We start from the raw sequence: 27,037 nt of genomic DNA, 5'->3' as shown, positions 1-27,037 counted from the left end.
GGAATATTTCCTTGGCGGTTCTCTCACCTTGAAGTACCGTCACCGCTCCATGACGAGGTGCGCACGGCCCGACTCTCACCCTCTCGTGTCTGCAGTACTTCTATCTAGGTCGTGTCTTCCGTGCCCTTCAGCTTACAACATTCTCATTCTACAAGATCACCATTTGTGCAGATGCCCATCACTAAATCTCGAGGAGCGACCAAGAAGTTGGGGCCCATTATGTACGTCACTCCGTCCCTCTTATACCACATGTAACTTGCTGATATGGCGCAGTGTGGGCAACAGAACCATAAGCTTCAAGGCCCCCAATATTGATCGCCGCTTCACTGTACATGAAGGTAACAACACATAAAGCCATTTCAGGAGTCCAACATACTAACACCATTCGTTTACCGTAGACCTCATCTGCAACACCTCTCGATTCTTCAAAGACCGCCTCCAGAGAAACCGAAAGCCCATCTTCGGCGTTGATGAATGCTGTGTTTGCGCTGAGACTCTCAACGCCATGATAGGAGACATCTCCTTCTGCGCCAAGTGCGGGCAAAATGTCCATGAAGCCTGCATGGAAGCCTGGAAGCGCTCATCGACTACCAGTCTCAAGAAGGAGTCAATACCGACCTGCCCGATGTGCCGTGCTAGCTGGAAGAACGAGTCACTGCTCAATCAGCTAGACATAGAGTCTGAGCTAGACGCCGAGGCTACGCAAACCTACCTGGACTGGCTATATACCTCCACCTTACACATATCCGCAAAGGTCTCACGCATTACCGACGCCTTCAATCTAGTCATCCTCAAACTCTGGACTGTTGCCAACGCCGTCGAAGATCCAGTGTTCAAGTCGCAAGTCATCGCCACTTACTTCGCAGAAGCTCGCGCACGCTTCTGGAAAGAGAGTGTGAAGTGGGCTTTCGTGGAGCGTAAGTGTGATGACGAAATTCGAGCTTTCATCATTGATATATCGCTCGCCTATATTGAGCCCGGTTGGTTCAAGAGCGAGGGCAAGAACTGGCCGGAGGCCTTCGTGAGTGAGCTAGCAGATGCAGCCATGGTCCGGTGGGGAGACAGGAAAGATGGCAGAGCGACGAGAAAGATGTGGATGGAGAAGTTGAGCGTAGAAGTGGATCTGGTGAGCGATGACGAAGATACTGCGCCTGTAGGTGGCAGCACGCGTCTGGCGTCAGCAGCATCTCAAAATCTGCAAGACAAGCATCCAGCTGCTGGTCTGAAAAGTCCTAAAGCTGGAGCTACTGAAGTACCAGCAACTCGGAAGCGTCCAGGTCAAAGGGTCGATGTGAAAAAGCATACACATAGCGCAAAGCGTCGGCTGAAGCAAGATGTCCGCTGCATGCCTCCTTCCGATGACTCGGACGACGGCGGACTGATTGTATACAGGTCGAAAGGATGAGCGTTCGTAACGGCACTAGGAGTCTCCAGTCTTCTTGTCTTTCATTCTGATGTCTTGCACCTGACATTTGGGCTTTACATTACCTAAACATGGTATACGATCCTTGTTGCTTGTTTACGCCCAATCGAAATGGATTAGCTCGGAACGAAGACCATTAAACGACTGTGTACATCACATCTTCATCTCGACCCCTTATCCGGTATGGTGCCTTACCTTGAGTAATTGCCGATGTACGAACTGCATGTGAGACAAACACTGACTTCATACACCTAGGTTCGGAGGACCTCCACTAACGTGAATCACACCAGTGTTCACTTTGAGAACACTCTAGGCCTCAATTCATAAAGTTTCCAGGGCCCGAGGTACTCCTACCGGTTGCGCGTTGCGCACGGATCTGCATCAACCAAAGCAACATAGTGCGACTGAGCGATGGAATATCACTCACCCGTAGGTATTAGCCTAATTGGCTTGTCATACAATGCCCATAACTCGACCAGAGAACCGACCAAGAACGACCTCATCAAGCCACCGCGCCACTCAAGTAGCAGGAGATACCAGGACCAGGAAAGATGCCCAGGCAGGAGAAGCGCATCAGCGTTAGGAAGAAGCGGGCTATCCGGTACGTCTTCTGTAACGATTATAACACCAACCGCTAAACCGCTCCAAGGTTCGGCCACAAGATCGTTCGTGTCCAAGTTTCGCGCGGCGAGGAGTTTACCGTCCCCGAAGACATCATATGCAGCAGATCCACATTCTTCACGAAAAAGCTACAGCCCAAACGCAAACCTCTCAAGAAAGACAGTGAATGCGCGATCTGTACGGAACCTCTCGAGCACGGTATACAAGAGCTTACTTACTGCGCTACTCATTGTGGTAACAACTTTCATCACAGATGCATTGAGAAGTGGAAGGCGGAGAAGCAGACAGCTCGTCAACCAGTCAACTGTCCCTTCTGTCGTCAAAGCTGGTCGAACGACACCGATGTCATCACAGTACACAAGTTTCCCGCCATCGACGCTGATGCCTTCGCAATCTTTCTTGAGTGGCTTTACTATGATCATATCGCGGTTGAAGATCGGGCGGACGAAGATGGCAACTCCTCTCTTGACACACATGAACTTGTCAAGGCATACGTCTTGGGACTCAAACTAAAGAGCAAGAAGTTCTGTCGAGACGTTATACAAGGATTGATCGAGGTTAGTAAAGACATCAATGAATATCCGGGTCCGGACAGCATCCGCCTCGCTTACGATAAGACAGCCAAAGGATCATCACTGAGGCTGGTCTTGGTACAACTATGGGCGGACACGGCGGATGCTGCTTGGATTGAGGACGATGAGACAGACGAGTATCCCGCAGAATTCTTGAAGGATTTGATAACGGCTCTTTTGAGGAAGTATCGTGGCAAACAGAAGTGGGATCTAGAAATGATAATAAAAGGTCAAACGGTGGAGGACTCTATCTTAGTTGACGACTCAGACGAGGACAAGTCGCGTGAAGTCGAGGATCAAGAAATGGGGGAAGGAGAATAATACAAAGATGAATGGCTATGTCAGTGGGTACATGGCACTCACAGCAGTTCGCAATACCTGATACCTGGTACTGGGGCTGGTAGAAAACCTCAGTTGGAGGAATGCACCAGTAAGCACCACTTTCGAATGTTAGGTATACGGCTTCACGGTAACTTCAGATATGGAACAATGATGCAGTGAAACGCTTCTTCTTGTCATACAAGTTGAAGTATGCTGACTTCAAGACCCCTGAACTACTTGAGCACCCTCGGAAACCGTAGCGTCTACTCCTGTGGGGTTAGACCCACTTGCAGCCACTTCCGCTTCCTCATCTTCATCTACTTCGACAAGAGAGTCATCCTATGTCTTTCTGTCGATATCCACCGCCTCAGTATGCGCAGGTGACTCCTCCTTAGCAAGTACACCACCATCCGTGTGCTCCATCTGGCGCTCAGGATCGTTCGCGTGCGCATTCTCGATACCAATCTCAGCAGTGGAGAACTTATCCGCGACATTACGGTAGGCTGGCACAAAGTTGACACAGAAAGCATAGCTCCACGCCGCAATGAAGAATGCCATTGGAACGGTCATGGCGACGGCGGTGGGTGCATATCCATCCAGAGGCCTAGCCTTGCCTAGCGTATCACTCGCTCCGAAGAGTAATGGAGGGACAACAGCACCACCAGATACACCGGCCACGATGAAGCCTGAGCCTCTCTTTGAGTACTTGCCCAGTCCGCGCATGCCGAGCGCAACAATCGTTGGGAAGATAATACTCTCAAAGAAGAGCACAATGTAAAGCATGCTCATGCCGGTATTGCCTCGCTCGGTAATTGACGGAATGACAAAGACGATACATAACGTCATAAACGCGAGGAACACCCATCGTGGTTTGACGAACTTCATGAAGGCACTGCCAATGAAGCGACCCATGGTAAAACAGCCCTGTGCACCGGCAAGGAACCGAGCTGCTGTCGAGTTGTCGGTTTCGCGTCCATTTATGACCCGTGTCTCGACGACATAGTTGATGAAGGCTCCAGCTATCGCCACCTGCGCGCCAGTGTAGCAGAACTGAGCAAATGTCGCGTGAAATAGACGGTATTGTTTGCGGAAAGGCTTTACGTCGGTACCAGCGTGAGTGCTTTCAGCCTGGAAAGCCATATCGGCATCTAGTTGGTGTCAGCACCTGGTCATTTCTCATTCAGCAATAAGCTTACCAGTGATCTCGGGTATCTCCGTGAAGTAATACACGATCGCAAGGAGAAAGACGAAGCATGCGATACCGAGGTAAGTCCATTGCACGTTCTCAAGGGATGCTTGATCGGTGCCAACGTTGTTGAAGAAGACATATGACCCTAAAACTGGCGCTACCACAGTTCCGATACCGTTGAAAGCCTGAGCGATGTTGATCCTGATTTCCGAATACTTGGGAGGTCCGCAAACTACTTTCGTTAGTACTTCAACCATCACTCCATCGACTCATACATACCTGCGAGGTAAGGATTGGCTGCTGTCTCTAGCGAGCCAAGTCCATTACCGATGACGAAGATGGCTACACAAAAGCCTCCGAACGAACGATATACAAGACATGGCCAGGCAAGAAGAGAGCCCACGCCGTAAAGTGTCAGACCCCAGATGAAGGTTGCTTTGTAGCCCCAGTGGCGCAGAAGCCAATTGGCATGACCGAGAGATGCAAGTGGGTACGCGCCGAAGTATGCTGCCTGTAAGCCTGAAGAGCGAGCGCGCGTGATGCCAAGGACGTCTTGGAAATGCTTGTTGAGGGTGTCGATGAGACCGTACGAGAATCCCTATGATCATCAGTCAACTACACTGGGTTTAAGGATTGTCGTGGCTCACCCAGAGAAAGAATAGAATGGTGACGAGGCAGAGCGGGTAGATGGACTCGCGCAAGGTGAGTTCAGCAGCGCGTGTCCTCTGGTCATCGCGACTGCGCAGTGTAGGTCTCTTGAGGAACCCCATGTTCGCTTTGTGATACGATAGAGATGCCGACTAGCGATTGGTAAGCTGATAATGCCGATCAGGTCGTGGACTGAACGAAAGGTCCGAGCATTGAGATTCAATTGAGTGGAGTCAACAACAGGCAGTCGCGACGAGGTAAATCCGCAGGGTCCTCATGCCCTCAAGTACCTGCTGTCACCCACGTGAGCTGGCGGCAAGATTGTCGGGCCATGTGCACGGCAACCAGGTTTCGCAAGAAAAGACTCGATCTCAGAGGGTGATTCTGCGAACCCGCCGTTGCAGCCAAGATGGAGCTTGACCTCATGAAGCAGTGGGGAGGGGAGAAGCTGGGGTAAAACCTGGGGATTTTAACGCTGAGGGGTCTAGCGTGATGTGACGTTGGGAGGATGTTCTGACAGATGATGCATCCTCGGCGGAGTTAGACCGAATGTCTGCATCGATGATGTTTAAATCGGGTAGTGATCAGCACATGTCGCGTCATGTCTGAACCGCGTTGAAGAGCCGCGGTTCATTGCGCGCGCATCGGGATTTCTATGGAAAGTAAGTCGAGCAGAAGTTGCGATGGCCATGCTTGTATTGACGGCAGTCGCAATTAGCGTAGTAAGTACCGCTCGGGCGAATATCACCATACACGGCGTCCAGGAGTACCCTGACATGATGGAAACCACAGATTATTCCAGAACTGCAATGGAAGCTTGTGGCGTCTAATCCTTGTTCTTGAAATTCAAGCCACTCTCTTTCCTCACAACTCCGTAAACACTCGGAATATCTCCTCTGTCCCCGATTTCACTCTTCACACTGTCCAGTCTCCCTTGTGCTAAGCCTAGCATCTTCATACTTTCCTTCGCGCCACTGCTCTCCGCCAATGACATCGCATGCCTTGCATCCTTTCGTGCCAAGTCGATATGGAAGAGAGGCTCCTCGCGCTGATAGTAGTCGCCGGCTAGCATGCGCTGCGAGTACGCGGTGTAGGGTCCGGGAAACATGGTAGAGATGAAGGTGTGGAGGTTGTCGACCCCTAGACCAGACTTTTCGGCAAGGACGTGGCCTTCGGACAGCTGCGAGACCATGTTCAGAATGAAGGTGTTGCCGATGACTTTCATGAGGGTAGCGTTTCCTGCTGGCTGGCCTGAGTAATCGATGTTTGTGCGACCCATTACGCCTGTCGTATACGGGACTAGCCTGTCGCAGGACGCTTTTGAGCCTGCTGTCACACAAACAAGCTGGCCATTGTCTGCCATGGCTGGGGCGCCGAATACTGAGATGTTGTTAGGCCCGCCCTGAGGGAGCACTTCTATCTTCACATGCAAAACGTACCTGGCATGCCCACGAACTCACCCCCCTTCTCGGTTATCCTTTTCTCCAACGCATTCGTTGTTTCTGGGTGTACCGTGGAGCAGTCTACAATAAGTTTGCCCTTGACATCTTCTTCGAGCATCTTGTCGACAGCACCGTTCACGGCTGCATCGTCGCCCAGGCACATGAAGACAATGTCGGAAGATTTGACAGCATCGTTGATGGTGTCGACAACCTTGGTCTTGGAGCTGCCGAGTTTCGATGCGAGGTCTTCGGAGCGGGCTTTGGTGCGGTTGAACAGGATTAGGGGCTTATCAAGGTTGCCTTTTTCCACCAAGTTCTGTGGAGTCAGTACGAAAACCAAGTAAGAATCTCAGATGCTTCATACTTTGCACATGCCCTGTGATAGTTAGTGACATGGTCGAGCTGATGAGCTTCCTCACTGACCCTGCCCATGTTGCCGAGGCCAATCCAAGCGAGTTGTGGCGCCATGATTTCTTCTGGGATCTGACTGTATCCTTTCTCTCTCAACGGAGAGGCAATGCCAAGTGCGACAACTTATACAAATCTCTGCTTGTACCTTGCGCACCGTTTGTCAGCGCTTCGTCATGGTGTTCATCATCGTCATCCGCCAGTAGCCCGGGGATAAGGCCACACCGGGCCGATGTCGGTTACCAGCAAATGACGTTCGCACGCCGTTATCGATGTTGAGTTCTCGAAAATGCGGATGCGGGCACATTTCCCCACACATTTGCAGAGTCATACCTCTGCTCCGAGCTCCAGTCACACAATTTTGACCTTGCACATGTTCGGCGGCTGAGCGGTAGCATGAAGCATGTTCATCTGGAACAAAGCCCCCGCGAGGGGCTTGGGGAGGGCTACGAAGAAGGTGAGCGCGACGTCTTCGGGCGTAATTGCAGCAGTATTGACCATTAGCAGCTTCCCAAGCGCGATGACAACGGTTACATCTTCACCAAGATTCAGAGCGCGCCTCTCTCCACGTCCACCACCTACGTCCGAAAATCGTCGAGCTCAGCGAAAGAGCGCCAGCGCGCCGAACGTCAGCAGTTGACGCGTCTGCTGAAGGAATCGCCCGGTAAACGCGACGCGCGTAACTTCCTCAAGCAGTTCGATGCGCCGAAGAAGGGCAAGGCCGCTATCGCAGCCAAGGCCAGACAGGTGGTGAGCGAGAATATCCACAATGACTCGGGTTCGCTGCGAACCGGTGTGAACCTGGGCGACCTCTACAAGCCCACCGTCTTCACCCGCGAACCGCTTCCCGAGGAGGAGTACCAGGCCGAAGAGAAGGATGAGCCTGTGCACATGGCGCTCGTCAAGCTTCGGCAGCCTCAGACCCTCGACGACCGCACCTTGGGCGATATCGCATTGACTCTAAGTCAGATGGCGCAGCTGGGGCTTAGCACTGCTGTAGTGCTCGACTGCGATCACGATGCCGACGCGCACACCACGGAATTGACGTTGGAATACGGAAACATGGTCAGGGAGCAGGCATTGCGCTTGGTCGCAGCGTTGGAAGACTACAACGAGCCAGGAGCTCTGTTGGTCGAAGATGCTTTGGCCTACTCCCCACTGGCCAACGACATTCCCAGTACCGTCCAGGTACGGGGAGGTGTAGAGGTACAGCACAATTACCTGCTACTTCCGCCCATCGACGACGGCGTTATTCCTGTCATAACACCCTTCGCCTACGACACAAATCTGAAGAAAGTCAGGGTCCAAGCAGACGACGTGCTTCTGGCGCTGGTTCGCGAGTTTGCCGGTCTCGCCGGCCAGACAGGCAGCAATGGCTCAGTTGGTGGCGCATTGTACAATACAAAGGATGTCGTCGAAAGACCTATTCTGGACCGCATCATTATACTTGATCCTCTTGGTGGCATACCATCTGAGAAGCGAGCAGACGGCGCTCATGTTTTCGTCAATCTAGAAGCCGAGTACCGTGACATCAAGAAAGAACTGCAGCAGCTATCGTCAGCCACTCCGGATGACAACATTCAACGTCCAACTTCTTCAAGTTCTAGCAATCCGTTCTCAAAATTTGTCGAGGAAGAAATAGCATCGTTACCAGGTGCACCAGCACAACAGATTGGCAACTCGGCTCCGATACGCCATCTGAAGAACCTCGAAGTGGTCGAGCGCGGCTTGAAGCTGTTACCCCCATCGTCGTCTGGCCTCGTTCTGACACCTTTAGAAGCGGCAAGGAAGGCCATACCCGACGATGCGCGGACTTCGCCTGCGAAGAATCCTCTGCTGCATAACGTGCTAACAGACAAGCCGATGACATCGTCGTCGCTGCCAACAACTCCGACTTCTCGTTTCCTTGGCTCCACCGCACCCAACCCTGCTACCTTCTTCAAGAAAGGCATACCGCTCACCATGATTCCGGATCCGCGGGTCCATGGACCATGGCAGCCACCCTCTGCGACGAACCCGAGTATAGAGCTAGCAGATGACCCGCGCATCAACTTCCCAAAACTTGTCGATCTCATTGATGACTCTTTCCGACGTAAACTGCATCCTCAGAACTACCTCGACCGCATTCGTGGTCGTGTGGCCGGCATAATTATAGCGGGTGATTACGAAGGTGGCGCCATCTGCACATGGGAAACGCCCGCATCCCTCCATGGGCTAAGTCCTCCTAGCAGGCCTTCTCCAGACTCGCCATACTACATCCCTTACCTCGACAAATTCGCTGTCCTCACGTCGTCGCAGGGTTCCGGCGGCGTCTCCGACATTGTCTGGGCTGCTTTGACTCGAACATGCTTCCCTGATGGCGTAGTTTGGAGGAGTCGAACAAGCAACCCGGTCAACAAGTGGTATCAAGAGAGGAGCAAGGGCATGTGGAACTTGCCTGGGGATCAATGGACCATGTTTTGGACTACGCAGGGTGTCGAGAAAAGATGGACTGCTGAAGAGTGGGGCGGAACAGAGAAGGAGAAGGATTTGAGGAGGTGGGATGCCTATGTAGACGTCTGTAGCGGCATTGAACCGAGCTGGGCGGATGGCATACAGAGAGCGGATTAGATGTAGCTTCTAAGCAGACCACGAACTTTCAGGGCCCTCCATCAGATAGAGACGTTCATACTGTGGTGATGTTCTTCCAATCCAGAAAAAGCGTCTCTTGACGAGCGTGTGCCCCTATGAACCGAAATGCACATGACAGTATCTACAGCTCTCACTGTGACCACCCACCATTCCTTGCTCGAAATGGTTTTCAATGCCTTCTGCATGCGATGCATCTATGAAGTTATCTCCCGATCTTGTCGAAAGTGGTAAGGGCGATCTTCCCCTGCGGCAACAGCAACCCGTGGCGACAACATCGCAAAGGCGAAAACCCTACGAGCGCATTACCAGGGGACTCACCGACTTGATGGTCGCGAACGCAGAAGACACCCAAAGCACACCGACAAAGAAAGTTTCATACGATGTTAGCCTGCGCGGAAGCCCTGTCGTGGTGTAATCGGGATCGCCAAACCGGCGCGCTTGGAGGGACGCGACTGCCGTGGGGAACCGAACTACGGCTGCCAGGAACACCGCTATCGCACCACAATGCAGGGCGGAGTGACCCAACACGGGATTTTGGGGACTCGGAACGGGGGTGCATGGCTGCTAGCTCGCAGAATGTGTCTTGGTCAATGTTGATGGAAAATGTTTATTGGAGGTGGTCGTCGCCGATGTGGACGCGTTCATTCATCCCTCCTTCCATACTCCAAAGCAATTGAACCTCAATTCCACACCTGTACCAAAATACACTCTCAAGATGTCGGACAACACCATCGTAAAGGGCGTTGCAGGAACCTGCATCACATTCTCCTTCATTCTTGCTGGTAAGACCGGACTCCCGTAGTTCCCAATTTCACTTCTGACGATCCCAGGAAATGCCATCACACAGTCGTACATGACGGTGCCTGCCCTCCTCGTCAACTTCCCCCGCCCAGGCAGCCCCGACCACAAGGAGCGCGCACAACTTCTAGGCCGCCAGTGGCCTCTGTGCTGGACAGTCGGCAACCAATTCTTCCGCCCCATTTCAACCCTTGGCTTCCTGGGTTATGCCTACGCCGGCTACTCAGTCTACCGCGAGGGCATGCTCGCTCGCAGCGACTGGAAGTTGTTTGGTGTTGCGGCCGTGATGCACTTGACGACTATCCTACACTCGGCTCTCAACATGCAGCCGTTGAACGACAAGCTCGAGGCGTTGGCGGAGAGGAGCAACGAGAAGGAGTTGGGCGAGGCGGAGAACATTGCTATGAAGTGGGCGAGCTGGAACAGGCTGAGGTTGGTCACACCGGTTATTGCTGGTGGACTGGCGTTGTGGAACCTGGTCTCCTTGTAAAGGGTTGCATAGCCCTTGTCCTCTGTGTACTTACCATATTGCTTCTCTTGAAGGCCTTTGGAGTGTAGCATTTTAGCAATGAAGCGTAAAACTGAAGACAATTCTTCAAATTCGCAATTTGTGATATCGATACAATCCGAATATATCAGCTACAGACCCAGCACAGCCCATGCGGTACTGACTTGCAAATCGACATATTAGGCCATGATGTATGTGTTGTGCGGAAAGTCGTCGGTGCTTCAGCCACTGCTGGTATATTTAGCAAGGCTCAAAATAAAGTCAGACACTCGTGGAAGGACATGCATCAAGACAATATTATAGCTGTATCATAGATAATCATGTATTCGTAGAAAACTCCCCAATATCCCCTACAGGGGTCAAAGTCCCGAAAAGTCCAAAGTCCGACGCTAGATGCTTAACCCCGCCAGCGGATGAAAGCATCATCTATCGCTTGATGGCCTGACCTTTCCATCCACTCCTCTCCGCCAGCCAAGTCTCGAAATCGCACAGCTTAGGCTCTTCCTTCTTCAACTTGCTGATATCAGCGCCATAGCCCTCAGCTGCGAACCAACTGATCATGACGTTCACTTCCGTAACGGCCCACATAAGCGCGGAGCCAAACATGCCGTAGGTTGCCGGCACCGCACTACCGATGACACGCTCAAAGCATCCACTCATCTCGTCCATGGTGAGCTCACTGCCGGCGAGACCCTCGGCGCGTCCGTTCCATTCTTTGTTGTTGACGAACGCTCGTGCGCCAAATAGGCCAATGTCTTCGACAGATACCCACTGAATGGACTTGCCCTGCAGTGTATCGCGGAGGGCTGCGAGGAACACCTTGGTGGGGAAGCCAGGCGCGAGGTTGTCCATGAAGGCAACCGGTCGGAGGATCGTCCAGCCCATCTTTTCACCGTTTTTGCCAGCCTTCTCGAGAAGGTGCTGCTCGATCTCATACTTGCTCTGGAAATGCGGGATGGGCGTCTTGTTCTCAAAGCTGCGCTGGTTGCCGCCACGATCGACGCTGGAATACACAAAGTGTGTGACGCCTTCCTTGATCGACTCGTCAATTAGGGCGTTACCCTGTATGACCTCGCTCTCGTGGGTGACATTCTTGCCAAGAGAGACTTGTACAGAGTAGACACCCCAGATCTTCTCCTCTTTGCCAGCCTCTTTGAGGGTTGCCTTGGCTGATGCAAAGAGCGCGGAGGGCTCGTCCAAGTTGCCTTGCACCAACTTTACGTCAGGATGACGCTCAACGATCTTCTTCGCAGAACCAGAGTTGGCATCACGGGTGACAGCCAAGAGCGTATATTCGGCGTGTGAAGGATGCGATGCGAGTTGTTCGAGTACAGCACCGCCTTGCTTACCAGTAGCGCCGGTGACAAGAATGGCTTTTGTGGCGGCCATGGCGGGGTTGCTTGTAAGGGTCGAAGGATTGCTTGGCTTCGTAAAGACGTGTGTTACCGCAGCAGGTCGAGCTTGTTTTCAGCCTCAGATTTGAGAATAAGCAGAAAGAGCAATCTACACAGAAGAGCAGAGGAAGCAGCGATGATATGCACTCACGTCGACGCGTCGCCCGAAGACTGGCACGACCGGCCCCGCAAGCATCCCAGACCCACCGTTGCTTCTTTTTAGAATGCAGTTCCACTCTTCTACGCTGATCCCAAAGAAGAGTAGCGGAGATTGTGGACCATACAGCGAATGGCCGGCTCGTCACGATGTTCCACAGCGCTACGGGTCGGTGAAGGACCACACCGACATTGCGGTGATTATGCAGGAGCATCACAGAGATGGCGTTCAACACAACTGAATGCAAGCCATGAGGGGCTTGAAGTTTGATCACCGGAGTTGTGACTGGAATCTGCAATATTAGACGGGTCCGTAGATCATAGTCGGATTATTTACGGCTGGACGATCGACCGGGTAGATGCTGTAGTGCGCGTCAGATCGATCTTACTCGCTCTCAGAATCTAGCAGGAAACGGCATACCAACAACACCGGCGAACGACCATTCGGAAGCTCAGCGACTGCAAATACTCTCGACACGCATATGCAACAAGCATCGCACATTCATCCTGGTAGCAACACAAAATGGCAGACTTGGGCTTCACACCCGCGGAGATACGCTTTGCCACTGCAACTCTTGCAGCAATCGCTGCTCTCGCGCCTATCGCATACCTTCTCTATCCATCGCAGTCACAAGAATCAAGCGCACACATTCAGACGTTCAACAAGTTCATAGAGAGCTACTCGACGCTTCGCCCTCAAGCCCTAACAACGTACGCCACCCACGACTTTAGCCATACCTCCCTTCCTGCAGACCTGCACCTACCCACTCGTTCGATTCAGCCGTTCCGCGAACATGCCGAGACGGTTTTCGAGATCTTTAGCGACTTTCAGGTAGTTCCTGAAGACGATGGCCAGGGAGGCAGAGCGGTGCACTTTTCAAAAGACACAAATACGGTAGTCGCGCACTGCAAGATGGGAGGCAAGGTTAATGGTGACGGTGAATTGGGAACGCAATTGTTGGAAAGTGGGATCACAGAGTGGTGGACTGAGGGTGTCCTATTTGTGAAGTTGAGCAAGGATGGGAAGCGGGTTGAAGGTGTGAGAGAGTTTATGCATAGCAAAAAGGCGGAGGAGTTGCAGATTCGTTTGGACGGAATCTTGAGCGAGTGATACCAGTGGTCTGGGTATCTCAACTGTAGGATAGTTTTCACCAACCACACGGGATGCAAACATGCGATTTGCTATCTGAGCGATACCAGATGTTCGTTGGATGCATAGCGCGACGGTCAATGGGGGCACTTAGGTCACGTGTTCGCGCGTTCGTAACCTGTTGATATCACCCGCACTCGTACACCTGAAGGTCAGCTCGATATTGGTTTCAAAATGATCCAAAGCCGAGATGACGCGAGTTGGGAACACAAAAAAGTATCCCATCCTTCTGCCAAAGTTTAGGCTTTGCAAAACGACCGCGTCCGGTCGCGTCTCATGTCCGACTTTCCACCCCACGACAAACCCCTCACCAATTTCAAGCCCCTCTGTCAATCAGATCCGCGCAGGTCTCTCGATAAGCCCCCTCTACCCCTCTCATTTCCCAATTCCGTCCGCGGTGCAACAGCGATGCTCAACAGCCCCCGCAGCATGCACTAGCGCGTCTAGGCAGCGTCATAGACTTCCATGCACACTCTAGACCAAATAACGAAATACCATCTGCGGATCACAACAGCCCTCGGAAGTCCGGTGGAGAGCCGTGATGATGATTACAGGAAGAAGAAATTAGACAGTCTTCGGGGGGCGTGTGGCGGGCCTGAGATAATGCATTTGCAGTCCGCAATGTCGACTTGCGGCTAAGTGGTTTTGATGAAAGGAACCTGGTACATGTGGCAGCGACATTATCTAGGGTGAAGTATGTCGGAATGTCGGGTGTAGGCAATTGCGATTGAGTGAGAACATTCTTGGATGTGTGAAGGGGTAATGTTTTGTTGTTGCCCTGCTTCCGTTTGATATTCAGATTTCATCGTTTGCACCTGCAGTCTGCAGGACGACGGGCGGCAAGCGGGTATATCCAGCGAGCTCAGTCTGGTACGAGAAGAAATCCTTGGTTCATGGGTACACGTCCCGGATGCGAATCGCTAGTTCGAAGCAGGAACGGAAAGTACCCAGTTCCTTTATCGGCGCATCTCGTTTGCGCAACATTTGCTTGTGCTGTGATCTTCCTTCAATGCTCAGACACCACGGTAGCGTTTTGAACAAGAGGGAAAGCGAGGGGAATGCTAGAGAGATAGCGATGAGCAACATAGAAGGGGCCGCTGTCACCGATGGCTGAGGACCAAAGAGCGGCGGGTGCTCCCGAGGTCCCGCTAGAAGAAAGCTTGTCTCAAAGAGGCAAGGCGTGTTGAGGTTCTCAGCGTAAGCCCTCGAAACAGGCGCCTCTCATGTGTATCGATTTCCAAGCATTTGGCTAACAAAGTGTCATGCTATGGTTGATAATATTGTGTTTCATTCATTGTTAAGTGTCCATAATACCTTTCCAAAACGCCAATGCACGCAGTACAGTCCGCGGCTATGCCCATCCATGCCCATGCTCATTCCCAGTCACCAGCTCCAAGATCAATCGGCACGCCCGCCCTCATGTCATCCATGATCTTCTCAATGCTCCATGGCTCATACTTGTAGCCCTTGGGGTAGTTGGGCTCAAACTTGTCTTCATCCTTCATGTCGATGCCCTGCTTCAGCGACTGCGCACTCTTCTCGTAGTTCTCGTATACGTAAGCCTCAGGGTCGTGAGACCAAACCCACTTGGGTAGCTTGGGAGCAGCGCGGCGGGGATCAAGCTTGACCTTGTCCCAGTCGGTGTCTTGAAGAAGTTCGGCGTTGGAGAAGCCAAGCTTCTGGGCACAGGAGTTGCGGATGAAGCTATCAGGTTACGTTAGCACTTGCAGCTGAGCACATTGATGGAGGGGCAGCAACTCACCGGAAGCGGATGTGTACACGAACAGACTGAGGAATGTTCTCCTTGCCGCCAACTTGCAGGCATGAGGCTATCGATATGGCATCCTCAATGGCCTGGGTCGCACCATTGCCGGAAGCCGGTAGGTAGGAGTGCGCCGCATCACCAATCTGAATAACGCGAGCACCGGGAGAGGTCCAGCTAGGCTGAGGGTTGCGCCAGAGGAGCTCGAAGTTGACGATGGTCTTTGGCGGGGTTGTCTCGACAAGTTGCTTGAAGATCGGGGCCCACTTGACAGTCTCCATACCAGGCATAGTGTCCATGCCGTCCAGAACTTCTTCCTTCTCGATTGTGTTGTTCCACGACTCCTTCTCAGTACCAGTGACGTCGTGGTTCATGATCCAGACCATGACGTCCTCGCGAGACAGGGTAAGCGCGTACGTGGAGGGACTATGAGGGTTAGCAGAATTATGATCATCGGGTTACAAGGACTCACCCAAGCCATGTCCTCACGATTGGCTCGTTGCCTGGCATCATTTTGAAGAATTCCTTCACCTCCGGATCTTTGTCGAGAGCTTCTCGGGGGAAGGCAGCACGCCACATGGCCCTTCCAGAGGGCCTCGCGCGCACCTGTCCACCGACCAGCTTCTGACTCTTGGATCCAACACCGTCAGCCGCAATCACTACATCCGCCTCGTAGCGCTTGCCGTCATCAGTGGTGCAGCCACCTTTGCCGGTTTGCTCGTCCTCAAAGTAGTCCACAACCCTGCGGTTGAACTCGACGGAAACGCCGAGGTTCTCTACGGCGCTGACGAACATCTTGTACACGAGCGGGCGCATCTGGAACTCTCCAGGAGGGGTGTCAGGGTCTAGTCCCTGCGCACGAAGGCGATCTGCGACCTTCTTAGGTCCAATGACAACTTCGCCCGAGTGTTTGAAGGTCTCGATCCAAGCATTGTGGAGCGAAATCTTCTTGTACTCCTTGAGCAATTCAGGCCAGTGCTTCAAGAAGCGGGTTGCGCTGAGGCCCATGAAGTACATGTCACCTAGAACACGTTATGAGTCTTGTGTCAAGGGCATAATTTGAGGATGCCGCTCACCAGCTGTGTTGATATCTGCATTCCTCTCAAGCACGCGAACGTTGTGGCCCTTGCGTGTGCACTCAAGAGCAGCGACCAGACCAGCCAGGCCGGTACCAACAATGAGGACATCGATGCCAGTGTTAGGGTATGACCCTATTGGCTTCGACTCCATCGTAGAGTCGCGAGAAGTAAGAGCGTGAGGCATGACTGCGGTTTAGTGTGTATGATCGTATCGAGGTAGGTGTATCGTCGAACCCGACCTTCATACAAGCCGTGCCTGCCTTTCATACATGCTGAAGGTTGCCTCCGCCTGCATTCCCCGTTGGGGTACCAGTGAGGCTTGCCGAAGACCCTCGGACGTCCGACTGGCCGGCCTGTCTCGCAATTGTACTTTCGCGGCCATACTATGGCATGCAGGTATTGGACAATGCAATGACCATTGCACTTGGCGGCAGATTGTCAGGAACAGGCTGCTTTGGTCTTGGACCGATCTCGATGACGATGGGCAAGCCCCCGCGCTAACCCAAACTCCCGGCAGGCGTGCGTCCGTGCATGCGCGCTATGGTTCCCCACAAACTCCGGAGGCCAAGCACGGTCAACAGCATCCTAAGTCATCTTTGTACACGATCGAGTTCAACGTTTCCATGCTGGACATATACGCTGATGCCAGGTCCGCGGCGTTCCTAGCCTATCAGCCGAGTCACGGCTGTGTCTTGCTGCTCCACGTGGGCACATGATGACTGCAGCCCTTGAGATTCGATTGATGTGTAACGTCGCTAAATATATTCCAGCACTTCTAATGACGCTTAGACTCCTTTACTTTGAGGTATTGGAGACGATCGCTTCTAGACTGGCTGTGTTTGATACCTTTCTTTGGGGGACTTGGCCGCCCGCCAAAGGAACGCTTTCCGTGCAACGACAACTGAGGATGCTTGGTTTCAGAAATGCAGTTTGGCGTCTGTGCCCCATCACCGAGGCGTTCGACCAGTAACGTCCAGAATGAACGAGGAGCGACTGTGACACCCATGCTGCCAGCGATGCATACCCATGCTGCAAGCTATGCAGCACAAGTTGATTAGTAGAGGGGTCTTACGGCCCGGTGATGTGCCGGCTGCCGACTTGGATCTTGTTATCTGTCGGTGATGCTTGGACTGATAATGTGGAAATAACAATTACCTACCTAGAGAAAGCGGCGGATGGGGACGCAGCCACTAGGGAGTTGCTCCCTCAGCTGTGTTCAGTTCTCAAGACCAGGGAGTAAATGTTTCGATACGCCCGAGTTCATGCAAGTGAACTTGGTTCATGTCGATCTCTGTGCTCTCCCGGCGCACCGATACATGTTAGTCCAGCCCCAAGCTCTTCAATATGTCGTAAGTCGGCGCCCGCTAGCACCGACTTCTGTTCTTCCGCCGTGGCGGATACAGATACTGAGATCAACAAGGGTGCTAGTGAGATCGCCATCCTGGCACACTATGGAAATCGGTAGTTTCCAACCGTGGCTATTGGATGAATCTGCCGTCTGTCACCCAAGCGATGTTTAGTTCCATGTCGGCTATGTTCATCTAGACGCCGATGAATCTGGTGCCCTAAACGGTCCCGTCTCGTCAGTGGGCCCTCTATGGCTGTACATAAGTCAAGCTCTGGGGAGCCGGACAGGTGGTAGTGCAACGAAAACCTGTGGTGTGATATTTACCAGGCTTCCCACGCTGTGGTCTTGTGATTGTTACCGTTCTCTCCGCCAACATCCCCGTCAAGACTCTTGGCAAGTCAGTCGACAGTCACCCCTCCGGTCCCGACTTTTCTACAGACGCCTTCGACCGTCTCTTGCGTACTCGAAATGCATCCCTTCACAGCCGACGCCCTAGGCGTCGCAGTCGTTGGCCTTGTTGTATACGCAGTCGTCGACGCCGTCACCAAGTACGACAAGCGATACAATGTCCAGAACATGCCTGGTCCCTGGCAGGTGCCATGGATTGGACGCATTCATGACCTACCCATTGAGTTCATGTGGCTGAAATTCAAGGAGTGGGCCGACATTCACGGTCCCATATACCGCACCAAGATGTTGGGCGCGAACTTCATCATCATCACCGATGAGAAGATCGCCGAGGATATGCTTGTGAAGAAGGCAAAGCTGTATTCTGATCGACCAGAGATTAAGTCGCTGTTCGATGCGAAGAGCACATACGGCTCGATGGAGTACCTGCCTCTCATGGGAAAGAATCGTAAGTCTCGCAACGATGAGCGCGGCGAAGTTTGCTAACTGGAATAGAATACTGGGCTCGTCAGCGGAAGTTCACCCACTCTTACCTCACTGGAGCTACCAACGTCCGCTACAACGGCATTATGGAATTTGAGGCCAAGCGATGGATGGCCAGGCTCTTGGAAAACCCCGACGACTTCAGCTTTTCTCTCGAAGACATGTGCTCTAAGGTCATGTGCCAATTGACATGGGACGATCCTTCGCTCAGTGTTCCTCTGACCCCCAGCGCATGGGGTCTGCTCACCCAGATGTCACCCGCCGGGCCAATCACAAACGTCTTGACTCCTCTCTGGGACTGGGTGCCCGAGCCGATCAACCCCTGGAAGCTTCGGGAGCGCAAGCGTCACGACGACCAACAAGCGTTCTTTATGGAGTGCCTCCAGAAAACCAAGAAGAGTATGGAAGTTGGTCAGCAAAGATCGTGCTTCACCAAGAACTACCTGGAAACCGCGGAAAAGTCAAACATCTCGGGCGAATACGAAGCTTCGTGCGTGATCGGTATGATGGCGCTTGTCGGTATCTTCACAGTCACCGGACCGATTTACTACTTCCTCATCAGCATGCTACACCACCCCGAGTGGCAGGTCAAGTGCCAAGAGGAGATTGACCGCGTCTGCGGTAACCAGCCTCCTGCCGTCGCCGACTTGCCCAATCTGCCAGTCCTTCGTGCGTGTATCAAGGAAACGATGCGCTGGAAACCTACTGTACCTACTGGTAAGCACACAAGCAGCCATCTTGCATATTGATACTAACTTCATCCCAGGTGTTGCTCATGAAGCTGAGGCCGACGACTGGTTCCAGGGATACTTCATTCCCAAGGGCACGCGCATTCTTCCTCTCGACTGGGCTTTCCTCCGAAACCCCGTCAAGTACCCTCAGCCTGAGGAATTCCGCCCCGAGCGATGGTTGGAGGCTGGATGGCCGACCTTCCAGGAGCCGTTGACCAAGTACCCTGACATCGTTGGCATGACCTCGTTCGGTTGGGGCCAGCGCCAATGTCTAGGCATGTCTATCACCCGTGACGAGACCGTGACGGGCTGCGGAGCTCTGATGTGGGCCTTCAACCTCAGGGCTAAGGTCGACCCCGTTACCGGCAAAGACATCGAAGTACCAGTTAACAAGTCCAACTCTTTACTCATCATCAAGCCAGATCCATGGGAGATGGCGTTCCACCCCAGGAGTGAAACGCGCAAGCAGGAAGTCATTCAGCTGTGGAAGGAGGCCGAGGCGAAGGATATCCAGGAGCGTGCTGAGTTTGCGAAATCGGCGGAGATGAATGTGTTGGTGCAGCCGTAGGCGCGATGTGAGAAGCTTTTTCTTTGTTGGGTATATCCGAGAGCATAGCCGGGAGGCACGGCGTTCGTGAGCGCTGTCTGTTCTTCACCTTCTCTATCTTCTCTTCAGTAGTTACAAGGCCGTCGCCACACCGGCCAGCCATAATCCTTATTCCATTTGTCACATTTGTGTTTCGCTTGACACGGGTTTGTGCGCCTTGATGACTCCAAAAAGTGATGTTAGGAAAAGAGCCCTAGAACAGTCACAATCACGGGTGAGGGCAGCCAGTGACTCTTATGCTGACCGTATCAGACGTTACACAGGATACTTTAGGGTCGTATTCGCTATGAGGAGCCGGTCGAATGGCGCTACGGTGGTCCGTTCAGCAGCAGTCTGCTGCGATGCCTCGTCAGCGCGACGCCACGGAATCCCGTCGCTGAAGCCAGCCGGTCCAAGGACTAAGGCAATCTTTGTTGCAATCGCGATGCCAGAGATTTCGGGCGATGGTACTCGGGCGACGATCCCTTACGTCTGCCCTGACTGACATGCGGGGAGGGCATGGCGCAATTACCCCTCCAAGCCTGGCCCGAGCGGCCCTTGCACGTCCAGCCTCGACGGCGAGAGGCCCAATCACGCCTCGGGCCCCACCCTTGTGCTGTGCTCTACGGAAAGAGCTATGCCCCTCCATGGCCTCTCTCATCTTTTAAAGCTGCCCCTCATCCTTCCCATCGACAACACTCCACCATCACACCCTCTTCACAACACACTCAACCCAAATCCATCACCATGTCCAACCCCAAGGTTTTCTTCGACACCACCATTGGCGGCCAGCCTGCCGGCAGGATCGTCATGGAGCTCTTCGCCGACCAGGTCCCCAAGGTGAGTACCCCGCTAGCAGAGTCTTCGTCAGGCCTCTTTCCCCGCGAGGCACCGATAAGATGAAGCAGTCGCTGACTATGACCAACAGACCGCTGAGAACTTCCGCGCTCTCTGCACCGGCGAGAAGGGCACCGGCAAGAGCGGCAAGCCCCTCCACTACAAGGGCTCCAGCTTCCACCGCGTCATCCCCCAGTTCATGCTCCAGGGTGGTGACTTCACCCGCGGCAACGTACGTCAAACCCACGACCCTCCTTCTGGCGAGCACACATGGCTGACATAACACAGGGTACCGGAGGTGAGAGGTAAGCTTTGGCCACATGAAATGCATGTGAGACATACACTGACTTCGCATCTTCACTGTAGCATCTACGGCGAGAAGTTCGAGGACGAGAACTTCAACCTGAGGCACACTGGCCCCGGTATCCTCTCCATGGCTAACGCCGGACCTGGTACGCTCAGAACACTGCTCCGTGTCTTGAAGATCAGAAACTAAGTAAACGTGCAGGAACCAACGGCTCCCAGTTCTTCATCTGCACCGTCAAGACCTCCTGGTTGGACGGCAAGCATGTCGTCTTCGGCCAGGTTGTCGAGGGTCTTGAGGTTGTCCAGGCCATCGAGAAGGTCGGCTCCCAAAACGGATCTACTAAGCAGACCGTCACCATTGCGGACTGCGGCCAGTTGTAGATCGACTGGAGACAGAGAGGAATCTAGAGGAGATGCGCAAACGGGCGTGGGCAGAGGCGGCAGGAGACTGGCCACAGATCAAGCCCACCACGCATTGATGGGCTCATGACGCCATGATTCACGGTCCACAGCAAGGCTTGGTAGAAGATGCGCAGTCAGCATCTTTGGTCTGTCGTAGTGCTCTCTATCACTAGGAAATGACAATGATCAATGCGCACTTTCCAACAGTTTGATTTATCATTTGATCTTTCGCCGTCGTGATTGCAGACATACTCGCGCTAGTTGATTGCCAAGTTCTAACTCAATACCGAATGCATTGCACTGCAACTGGTATCAATGTCATGATGTGTGAATCATAGATGATGGTATTGCACCCGTGATACAAGACTAACCAGGACGCAGGGATAGCGGTAGATGCTTGAACTGCGAGAAAATGATTGAAGTGATGTCTGGAAAGTGTTGATTGAGGCAATGTTCTAATAGCAGCATTGTTTAGAGTTGCTGCGACAGTATACAAGATGAGCTTGCTCTCGAAGTCTGAGACGCCTGTCAGCATTGCTTAGCAGTGTATACATGGAGTACATGTGTCATGCCATGCTATCTTTAGCATCGATTAGTAGTGTTGCTGATTCAGTTAACACGTGAGATATAGCGGGCTCCTCTTTAACGTATAGAGTCGGAGACGAAACATGTATAAGGGAGGGAATATGGAGATTCCTACTCGTATCTGGCGAGCACGCGTTCATGCTTTGGAGTTCTTCAACAGCATCAAGTGTTTTCATCATGAAGGTCAGCCAGGAGCAATTCCTCGGGGTTACTAAGGTTAGCCCCATGGATGCAGCGTGGTGGTTCGGCTGATCAGTGCATGTCGTTCAAAGCCTAGGCGGGGCATAGAGTTACGACGCATTGAACGCTCTTGCATACAGGCAAACTTGAGGGGCAGCATTTAAGGCATTTAAGGCTGCCTTTGGGGGCTGTAGTATGCTGCCTCATCTGCAGACACCCAATGACTACTCGATGAACCTGGTGGCAGCGCCACAGAGAGCCTGTTGAGGCTTAGCTGAAGCTACGCTTTCGCAGCTGACAGCCTCGCTCATAGTCCTCCAGTTTGATCACAGGGATTGTAGGTGCCTCGAGCATTCGCTTGGTAGGCGTCCAAGAGAGCTCGGTTCAACAAGCCGTGAAAGTTGTGAGGGCATCGCCTCACTGACGTACACATGCCCTGTGAGGCAAAGTGTGGGGAGGACTATGAGTCTATCGCATCGAGTAACAAGGAAGCCTGCTTAGTGGTCAAGCCAAAGGGTATGTGCGGGCTAATCGTCGCCAACTGTTTGGTCAGTATGCAGCAATCACTGCCCTTCATGATGGCACCATCGGACGGATCCTCGGTCAGCATCTGCACAGAGTGGACCTGACGACGTCTAGAAGCCTTGGAAACAATTGATAGACAGCCGTAGCCGACTTCCCAGCGAAAATGGAGACATGAGTGGACGGACGAAGTGGGGAAAGGATATGCAGAACCATTAGCGTGGAAGGAACGCATGGGAAAACAGTACTGGCTTTTTGATGGGCTCAGCTCTTTCATCTCAACTACTATCGGATGACGGGTTTTCAGATTGATCGGTTGTGACGATTGAAAGGCTCTCCGCTGTTGTTGTCGTGGCTGGTGTGCGAGCTCAACACGTAGCCCGTTCTGATTGGCTGCACAATATCCGCAGTGAAGCATTTCTTTTCTGCAGGAGCAGGAGATGTAGCATGACGCAAGAAAGCCTTCCTTCGTTACTATGTCGAGGGCAAACATATTTATCGGTAGGCAGCAATATATGCAGCGATGACACGTTTCGGTGGTATTGCCCAGGTTGAGGAGCTTAGCGTGCAGGACTATTAGCTCCTTCCTCTTTGCTTCTGTCATAACCAACAACCGTCTTTCGCGCAGGGTGATCTTTTCGATGATCGTGCTCATCAGCCGTGGGCATTCTGGTCCCTGGGAAAACGGTGGAGAGGGCTAGCTCCCGGGCTGCGTAGAGGCTGGTCCTTGCCAGCGCAGCCTTATAGTAAGCCCGCAACGGAGGGGTGAATCAGCCATTGCAGCACAGGACCCGACGATACATGGGCATCTGTCGCATGCGCATGGACGTGCAGTTCCGATGCGCAGCGCGCGACCTAGGTACTAGCTGGCGCACATGACGTCGCTGGGGTCGGGTAGGCAGCAAAATCTTCCCACTATCATCTGACGAAGACCGGGAGAGCCCGTCTAGGAGGCCGTCTAGAAGTCCGTCGGCCTCGCGATACACGTGGGATGATCACCAGGGAGGGAGCAGGGAGCGTCCCGTAGGCGCCCGGTGCCGACGAGGAACCAAAGGTCAGCATCGGGTGAGCCTGTCCAACATGGGATGCCTGGCAGGGCGGCCGATCAAGCGGTGTCGAGCGAGGCTAAATTTGCGTCCTCTTCGCGCCCGCTGAGTGAGCACTGTATTGCTACGCTGGAGTGCACAGAGTGCAGCAGGTGAAGGCTCTGTTGGGTGACGCCGTAGAGGCTGCTGTGAGCGTTTGGCGAGGCAACGGTGGTGCTGGGGGAGGGTCAGCAGCTGGCAGTGATTCGTCCAGCCAGGTCTGCATCGCTCGATGCGGGCAAGTCAGGTGGCCAGCGGTGCCGGCGATTTGCTGGATGAAGCCAAGGGCGTTTTGTGGGTTGCAGCACTTGCAGCCATGTCCGTGGGCCGTGATCGAGGACTCTGCGAGGGATCAACCAGCGTCGAGAACCCCGCGAGACAACTGCAGCGTCCAGGCAGCCTATTTCGTCTCTCCCACGCCATGCGCTGCGCCTCGATTCGCGCTGCACTGCTGCTCCAAATCCACTGCGTGTATTAATCCCCGTCGGTCCTTGTCTCCGCCCTGCGCCGGGTCACCCTTTCGTGAGCTGTCTCAGATCGCTGCGCCGCCTGCTTCACTCGTGCGCTTGACCCTCACGCTCTACTTATACGCTTGTTTGCTTTGCATGGCATTGTCGTGCCATCCCCACCCACATCTCGGCTTTTGCATGTTCAGCCAATACCCCATCCATCCCATATCATTAATACCCCATTGTCCATCACTGCAAGACATCACGTTACATCATGGCGCCCAACCCACACTGGCGGCAGCACCAGTCGAGTAACAGCACCGCGTCTGGCCGCAGCGACAACAGCACCGTGTCGGCTCGCAGCGACGCCAGCGACCGTTCGTACGACACCGCGCCGACAGAGTACAGCGACCGCAGACCGTCGCTCATGCACAGCGAGACCAGCCACGCCCGCGTACAGGGACGCGCCCGGGAACGAGACTACTTTGTGCCTCAACACAAGGTCGACCGCTATCCACAGCTGCCGCCCCGCTCCTCCGTCGACACATATGCGTCGACATCAGAAGAAGACCTCGCCGATGAGCTCGATGATGACATGCCCGACTACGATGTGCCCACATACCGACACGAGCCACTAGCTTGCGATGCCATCCCTACCACACCCCGCGACTTTGGGGAGCTCTTCCCTACGTCCAAGCGCCTATCCATACGCCACGACGACTCGACCATAGACGGCAACATGAACCTGAGAGTGGACACACAGGTCGAGGAACGAGGACACCGGAAACAAAGCTACACCCTCTTCCATCTCCGCATGCAGGACCTTCGCACACGCCAGTTCTCGCTCCGCCGATACTGCAGAGAGTCTGGCCGTGAGGTCTGCCACTCGACGCGCAAGTACCAGAAGCCAGCCACAGAGATGCGGCCAGTCCTGCAACGCGCAAGCACAGCCCTCGCTAGTCTGGTCAAGTCCGACTCTCGCCCCTCAACATCAGCAGGTCTGAAGCGGGCCGACTCCGGCTATGACTCCGTGCAGGGCAGTCTTCATGACGACGACGACGATATTACGCGCTCCGAGTCACGTCCGAAGGCAGTGGGATACTCAAAGGGCCGCGCCTTAATACCAACCAATACCATCAAGCTCGAGTTCTCGAATTACGCACACCTCGACGTCAAGCGCCGCGGTGCCAAGTCATACAAGAAGTACGCCTTTGAATACTGGGGCCACGACTACTCCTGGAAACGCATCGTCAAGAAGGAAGGACGGGACCAGCAGGAATCTGTCTCCTACTACCTCGTCCGCGATGACAACGACAAGGAGCCGCTTGCGCATATCTGTCCCGTACGCTTGACGCACGAAGAGGCGCATGAGGAGGCTGCCCGTGGTGGCTGGATACCACCTTGTTATATGCGTGTCACTGACGACAAGATCCTACGCTCAGACTCAGACATTTCCGAGTAAGTCCATTCGATGGCGCAAGCCGTGCAAAGTAACAGTCAGTTAACCCAATGAACAGTGTTGTTATGGCGACGGGTCTCATGGCTCTTGTGGACGACTGCATCAAGCGACGCTTCCACTCCAAACAGAGCACACAGATGCACATCCCGCTTCTCAGAAATCCGTCATTCAAAATGGCCAACCTGGAATACATTGGCCCCAAACGCCTCATCGATGAGATGTTCAACCGAAAACACCAGGAGGGTAGCATACCCAAGAAACACCCTTCAGCGGCACGTCGTTTGCCGACGTCCGTTTAGTGTCTGCTTTATTTAGCTCAAGTTTGCGTTAGTAAACGTGCAATCAGTATCGGGAAGCTGCAGCCTGTTCTCGCATCTTGTATCACCAACCTGTCAGAAACATTCTGTTGGGATGGCTACCTGCAGGCGGGCGCAGTCTTAGCATTGCTGGTGGTCATATTCTCTTTTTACACCTGGGTGTTTGGCATCTGCGCCATCCTTTGGCCCGCAGCATGCATAGCGTTGTTTGTTTGCTGCATTTGTTGAGCCTTTTCTCATTGCACAGGATACCAGCCGGCATGGACGTTCTGCACATGCACATAGCACCGCCCGTTTTGGTCTACGAATCGCCACGTTATCATTCTTGGATCGATACATACTGGGATCGAAGTTACGATACCACATTTTGGAACGAATAATGACCTGAGCTAATTTTGCTCTATACAATTGGTTCGCAATCTGCCACACGTGAGAGTAACATATTTCCATCAGCGCCGTGGGTACGACACGGCACGCTTCGGTATTAAAGTAAAGCCGTGCGAGTCTTGTGCCTACAGCGCTCATTCGACCGCATATTTGCCTGAAGATTGGTGTTTGCTTACGTGTTAGGTTAATCTGGAAGACCAGTTCGTTTCCTGGGGCGTACAATCCCGACAGCTTAGGATTGACAGTTGACAGGTCATACGACGTTGAGCACACGCGTGGCACATGGCTAAGCTCTTCTTGCATCGACTGCTGGGAGTGCATCGCCACATCGTACTCTCCACGATATTGAATCTCAAACCCGCATCTCTCTGCAGCATTCAAGCATGTTCGATCACGGCATCAGTTTAACGCTCTCCGTGCGACCCTCCGCCTCGGTCCCATGAAGTCGCAAGAGAGAATGAGGTGATCTTCACTACCACGCAGCTGACAGGCAATTGCTGCGAGCAAAGTGTATCAAGGATATTCTTGTTATTGAACCTGCTGTTTCGTAGCAAGAACCTCGTAGCGGCGCTCGACGATAGCTACTCGAACTAACCAATCGGGATTTCTTTTCCACTAAAGCTGTGGCAAGCACATATCCCCAGCCATGCATTTGCGTCAATGGAATTGTATGGGTTGACTTTCGCTTCACGACAGTCGGTCTGTTCATCAATCTCGGGCTGCGGCTTCACATCCCATGAGGAAGGTCAAACAATAAGCAGGAACCCGTCTGCTCATCATATGGTGTTCTGATTCCTTCGCCGCTTGTGGGACCTTGGGTCAAGTGTGGGCATACAAGCTCAACGACCAT

General features: G+C 53.3%; 12 protein-coding genes across 12 annotated transcripts; 8 read left to right on the top strand and 4 right to left on the bottom strand.

Annotated features, from left to right (window-relative positions):
- Nucleotides 1–505: 505 nt before the first annotated feature.
- J4E93_006532 (uncharacterized protein) lies at nucleotides 506–1,405 on the top strand (the record flags this gene model as incomplete). The annotated part of the gene is made up of 1 exon (XM_049344445.1): nucleotides 506–1,405. One exon carries the CDS (start codon nucleotides 506–508, stop codon nucleotides 1,403–1,405), a length of 900 nt encoding a protein of 299 aa, XP_049198099.1.
- A 569-nt stretch (nucleotides 1,406–1,974) lies between these two features.
- Nucleotides 1,975–2,937, top strand: J4E93_006531 (uncharacterized protein; the record flags this gene model as incomplete). Its single annotated transcript, XM_049344444.1, has 2 exons — nucleotides 1,975–2,024; nucleotides 2,073–2,937. 2 exons carry the CDS (start codon nucleotides 1,975–1,977, stop codon nucleotides 2,935–2,937), a joined length of 915 nt encoding a protein of 304 aa, XP_049198098.1.
- A 339-nt stretch (nucleotides 2,938–3,276) lies between these two features.
- On the bottom strand, nucleotides 3,277–4,896 carry J4E93_006530 (uncharacterized protein; the record flags this gene model as incomplete). Its single annotated transcript, XM_049344443.1, has 4 exons — nucleotides 3,277–4,085; nucleotides 4,134–4,358; nucleotides 4,406–4,724; nucleotides 4,774–4,896. The coding sequence occupies 4 exons, from the start codon at nucleotides 4,894–4,896 to the stop codon at nucleotides 3,277–3,279; spliced, it is 1,476 nt and encodes a 491-aa protein (XP_049198097.1).
- Nucleotides 4,897–5,600: 704 nt separating this feature from the next.
- On the bottom strand, nucleotides 5,601–6,684 carry J4E93_006529 (uncharacterized protein; the record flags this gene model as incomplete). The annotated part of the gene is made up of 3 exons (XM_049344442.1): nucleotides 5,601–6,154; nucleotides 6,214–6,532; nucleotides 6,640–6,684. 3 exons carry the CDS (start codon nucleotides 6,682–6,684, stop codon nucleotides 5,601–5,603), a joined length of 918 nt encoding a protein of 305 aa, XP_049198096.1.
- A 343-nt stretch (nucleotides 6,685–7,027) lies between these two features.
- ARG2 (Amino-acid acetyltransferase, mitochondrial) lies at nucleotides 7,028–9,234 on the top strand (the record flags this gene model as incomplete). The annotated part of the gene is made up of 2 exons (XM_049344441.1): nucleotides 7,028–7,081; nucleotides 7,132–9,234. The coding sequence occupies 2 exons, from the start codon at nucleotides 7,028–7,030 to the stop codon at nucleotides 9,232–9,234; spliced, it is 2,157 nt and encodes a 718-aa protein (XP_049198095.1).
- A 736-nt stretch (nucleotides 9,235–9,970) lies between these two features.
- J4E93_006527 (uncharacterized protein) lies at nucleotides 9,971–10,543 on the top strand (the record flags this gene model as incomplete). The annotated part of the gene is made up of 2 exons (XM_049344440.1): nucleotides 9,971–10,037; nucleotides 10,086–10,543. The coding sequence occupies 2 exons, from the start codon at nucleotides 9,971–9,973 to the stop codon at nucleotides 10,541–10,543; spliced, it is 525 nt and encodes a 174-aa protein (XP_049198094.1).
- Nucleotides 10,544–10,987: 444 nt separating this feature from the next.
- Nucleotides 10,988–11,950, bottom strand: J4E93_006526 (uncharacterized protein; the record flags this gene model as incomplete). Its single annotated transcript, XM_049344439.1, has 1 exon — nucleotides 10,988–11,950. One exon carries the CDS (start codon nucleotides 11,948–11,950, stop codon nucleotides 10,988–10,990), a length of 963 nt encoding a protein of 320 aa, XP_049198093.1.
- Nucleotides 11,951–12,634: 684 nt separating this feature from the next.
- J4E93_006525 (uncharacterized protein) lies at nucleotides 12,635–13,222 on the top strand (the record flags this gene model as incomplete). Its single annotated transcript, XM_049344438.1, has 1 exon — nucleotides 12,635–13,222. One exon carries the CDS (start codon nucleotides 12,635–12,637, stop codon nucleotides 13,220–13,222), a length of 588 nt encoding a protein of 195 aa, XP_049198092.1.
- Nucleotides 13,223–14,634: 1,412 nt separating this feature from the next.
- Nucleotides 14,635–16,286, bottom strand: J4E93_006524 (uncharacterized protein; the record flags this gene model as incomplete). Its single annotated transcript, XM_049344437.1, has 4 exons — nucleotides 14,635–14,965; nucleotides 15,024–15,449; nucleotides 15,496–16,045; nucleotides 16,100–16,286. 4 exons carry the CDS (start codon nucleotides 16,284–16,286, stop codon nucleotides 14,635–14,637), a joined length of 1,494 nt encoding a protein of 497 aa, XP_049198091.1.
- Nucleotides 16,287–17,918: 1,632 nt separating this feature from the next.
- Nucleotides 17,919–19,640, top strand: J4E93_006523 (uncharacterized protein; the record flags this gene model as incomplete). Its single annotated transcript, XM_049344436.1, has 3 exons — nucleotides 17,919–18,306; nucleotides 18,354–19,058; nucleotides 19,108–19,640. The coding sequence occupies 3 exons, from the start codon at nucleotides 17,919–17,921 to the stop codon at nucleotides 19,638–19,640; spliced, it is 1,626 nt and encodes a 541-aa protein (XP_049198090.1).
- A 765-nt stretch (nucleotides 19,641–20,405) lies between these two features.
- Nucleotides 20,406–21,182, top strand: J4E93_006522 (uncharacterized protein; the record flags this gene model as incomplete). Its single annotated transcript, XM_049344435.1, has 5 exons — nucleotides 20,406–20,498; nucleotides 20,587–20,727; nucleotides 20,784–20,800; nucleotides 20,862–20,947; nucleotides 21,004–21,182. The coding sequence occupies 5 exons, from the start codon at nucleotides 20,406–20,408 to the stop codon at nucleotides 21,180–21,182; spliced, it is 516 nt and encodes a 171-aa protein (XP_049198089.1).
- A 3,116-nt stretch (nucleotides 21,183–24,298) lies between these two features.
- Nucleotides 24,299–25,782, top strand: J4E93_006521 (uncharacterized protein; the record flags this gene model as incomplete). Its single annotated transcript, XM_049344434.1, has 2 exons — nucleotides 24,299–25,482; nucleotides 25,542–25,782. The coding sequence occupies 2 exons, from the start codon at nucleotides 24,299–24,301 to the stop codon at nucleotides 25,780–25,782; spliced, it is 1,425 nt and encodes a 474-aa protein (XP_049198088.1).
- Between the last annotated feature and the right edge of the window lie 1,255 nt (nucleotides 25,783–27,037).

This window comes from Alternaria ventricosa, assembly GCF_023758065.1.
Source record: "Alternaria ventricosa strain BMP 2768 chromosome Unknown scaffold_11, whole genome shotgun sequence".
Lineage (NCBI taxonomy): Eukaryota > Fungi > Ascomycota > Dothideomycetes > Pleosporales > Pleosporaceae > Alternaria > Alternaria ventricosa.
This window is presented reverse-complemented; position numbering and strand designations above follow the sequence as displayed.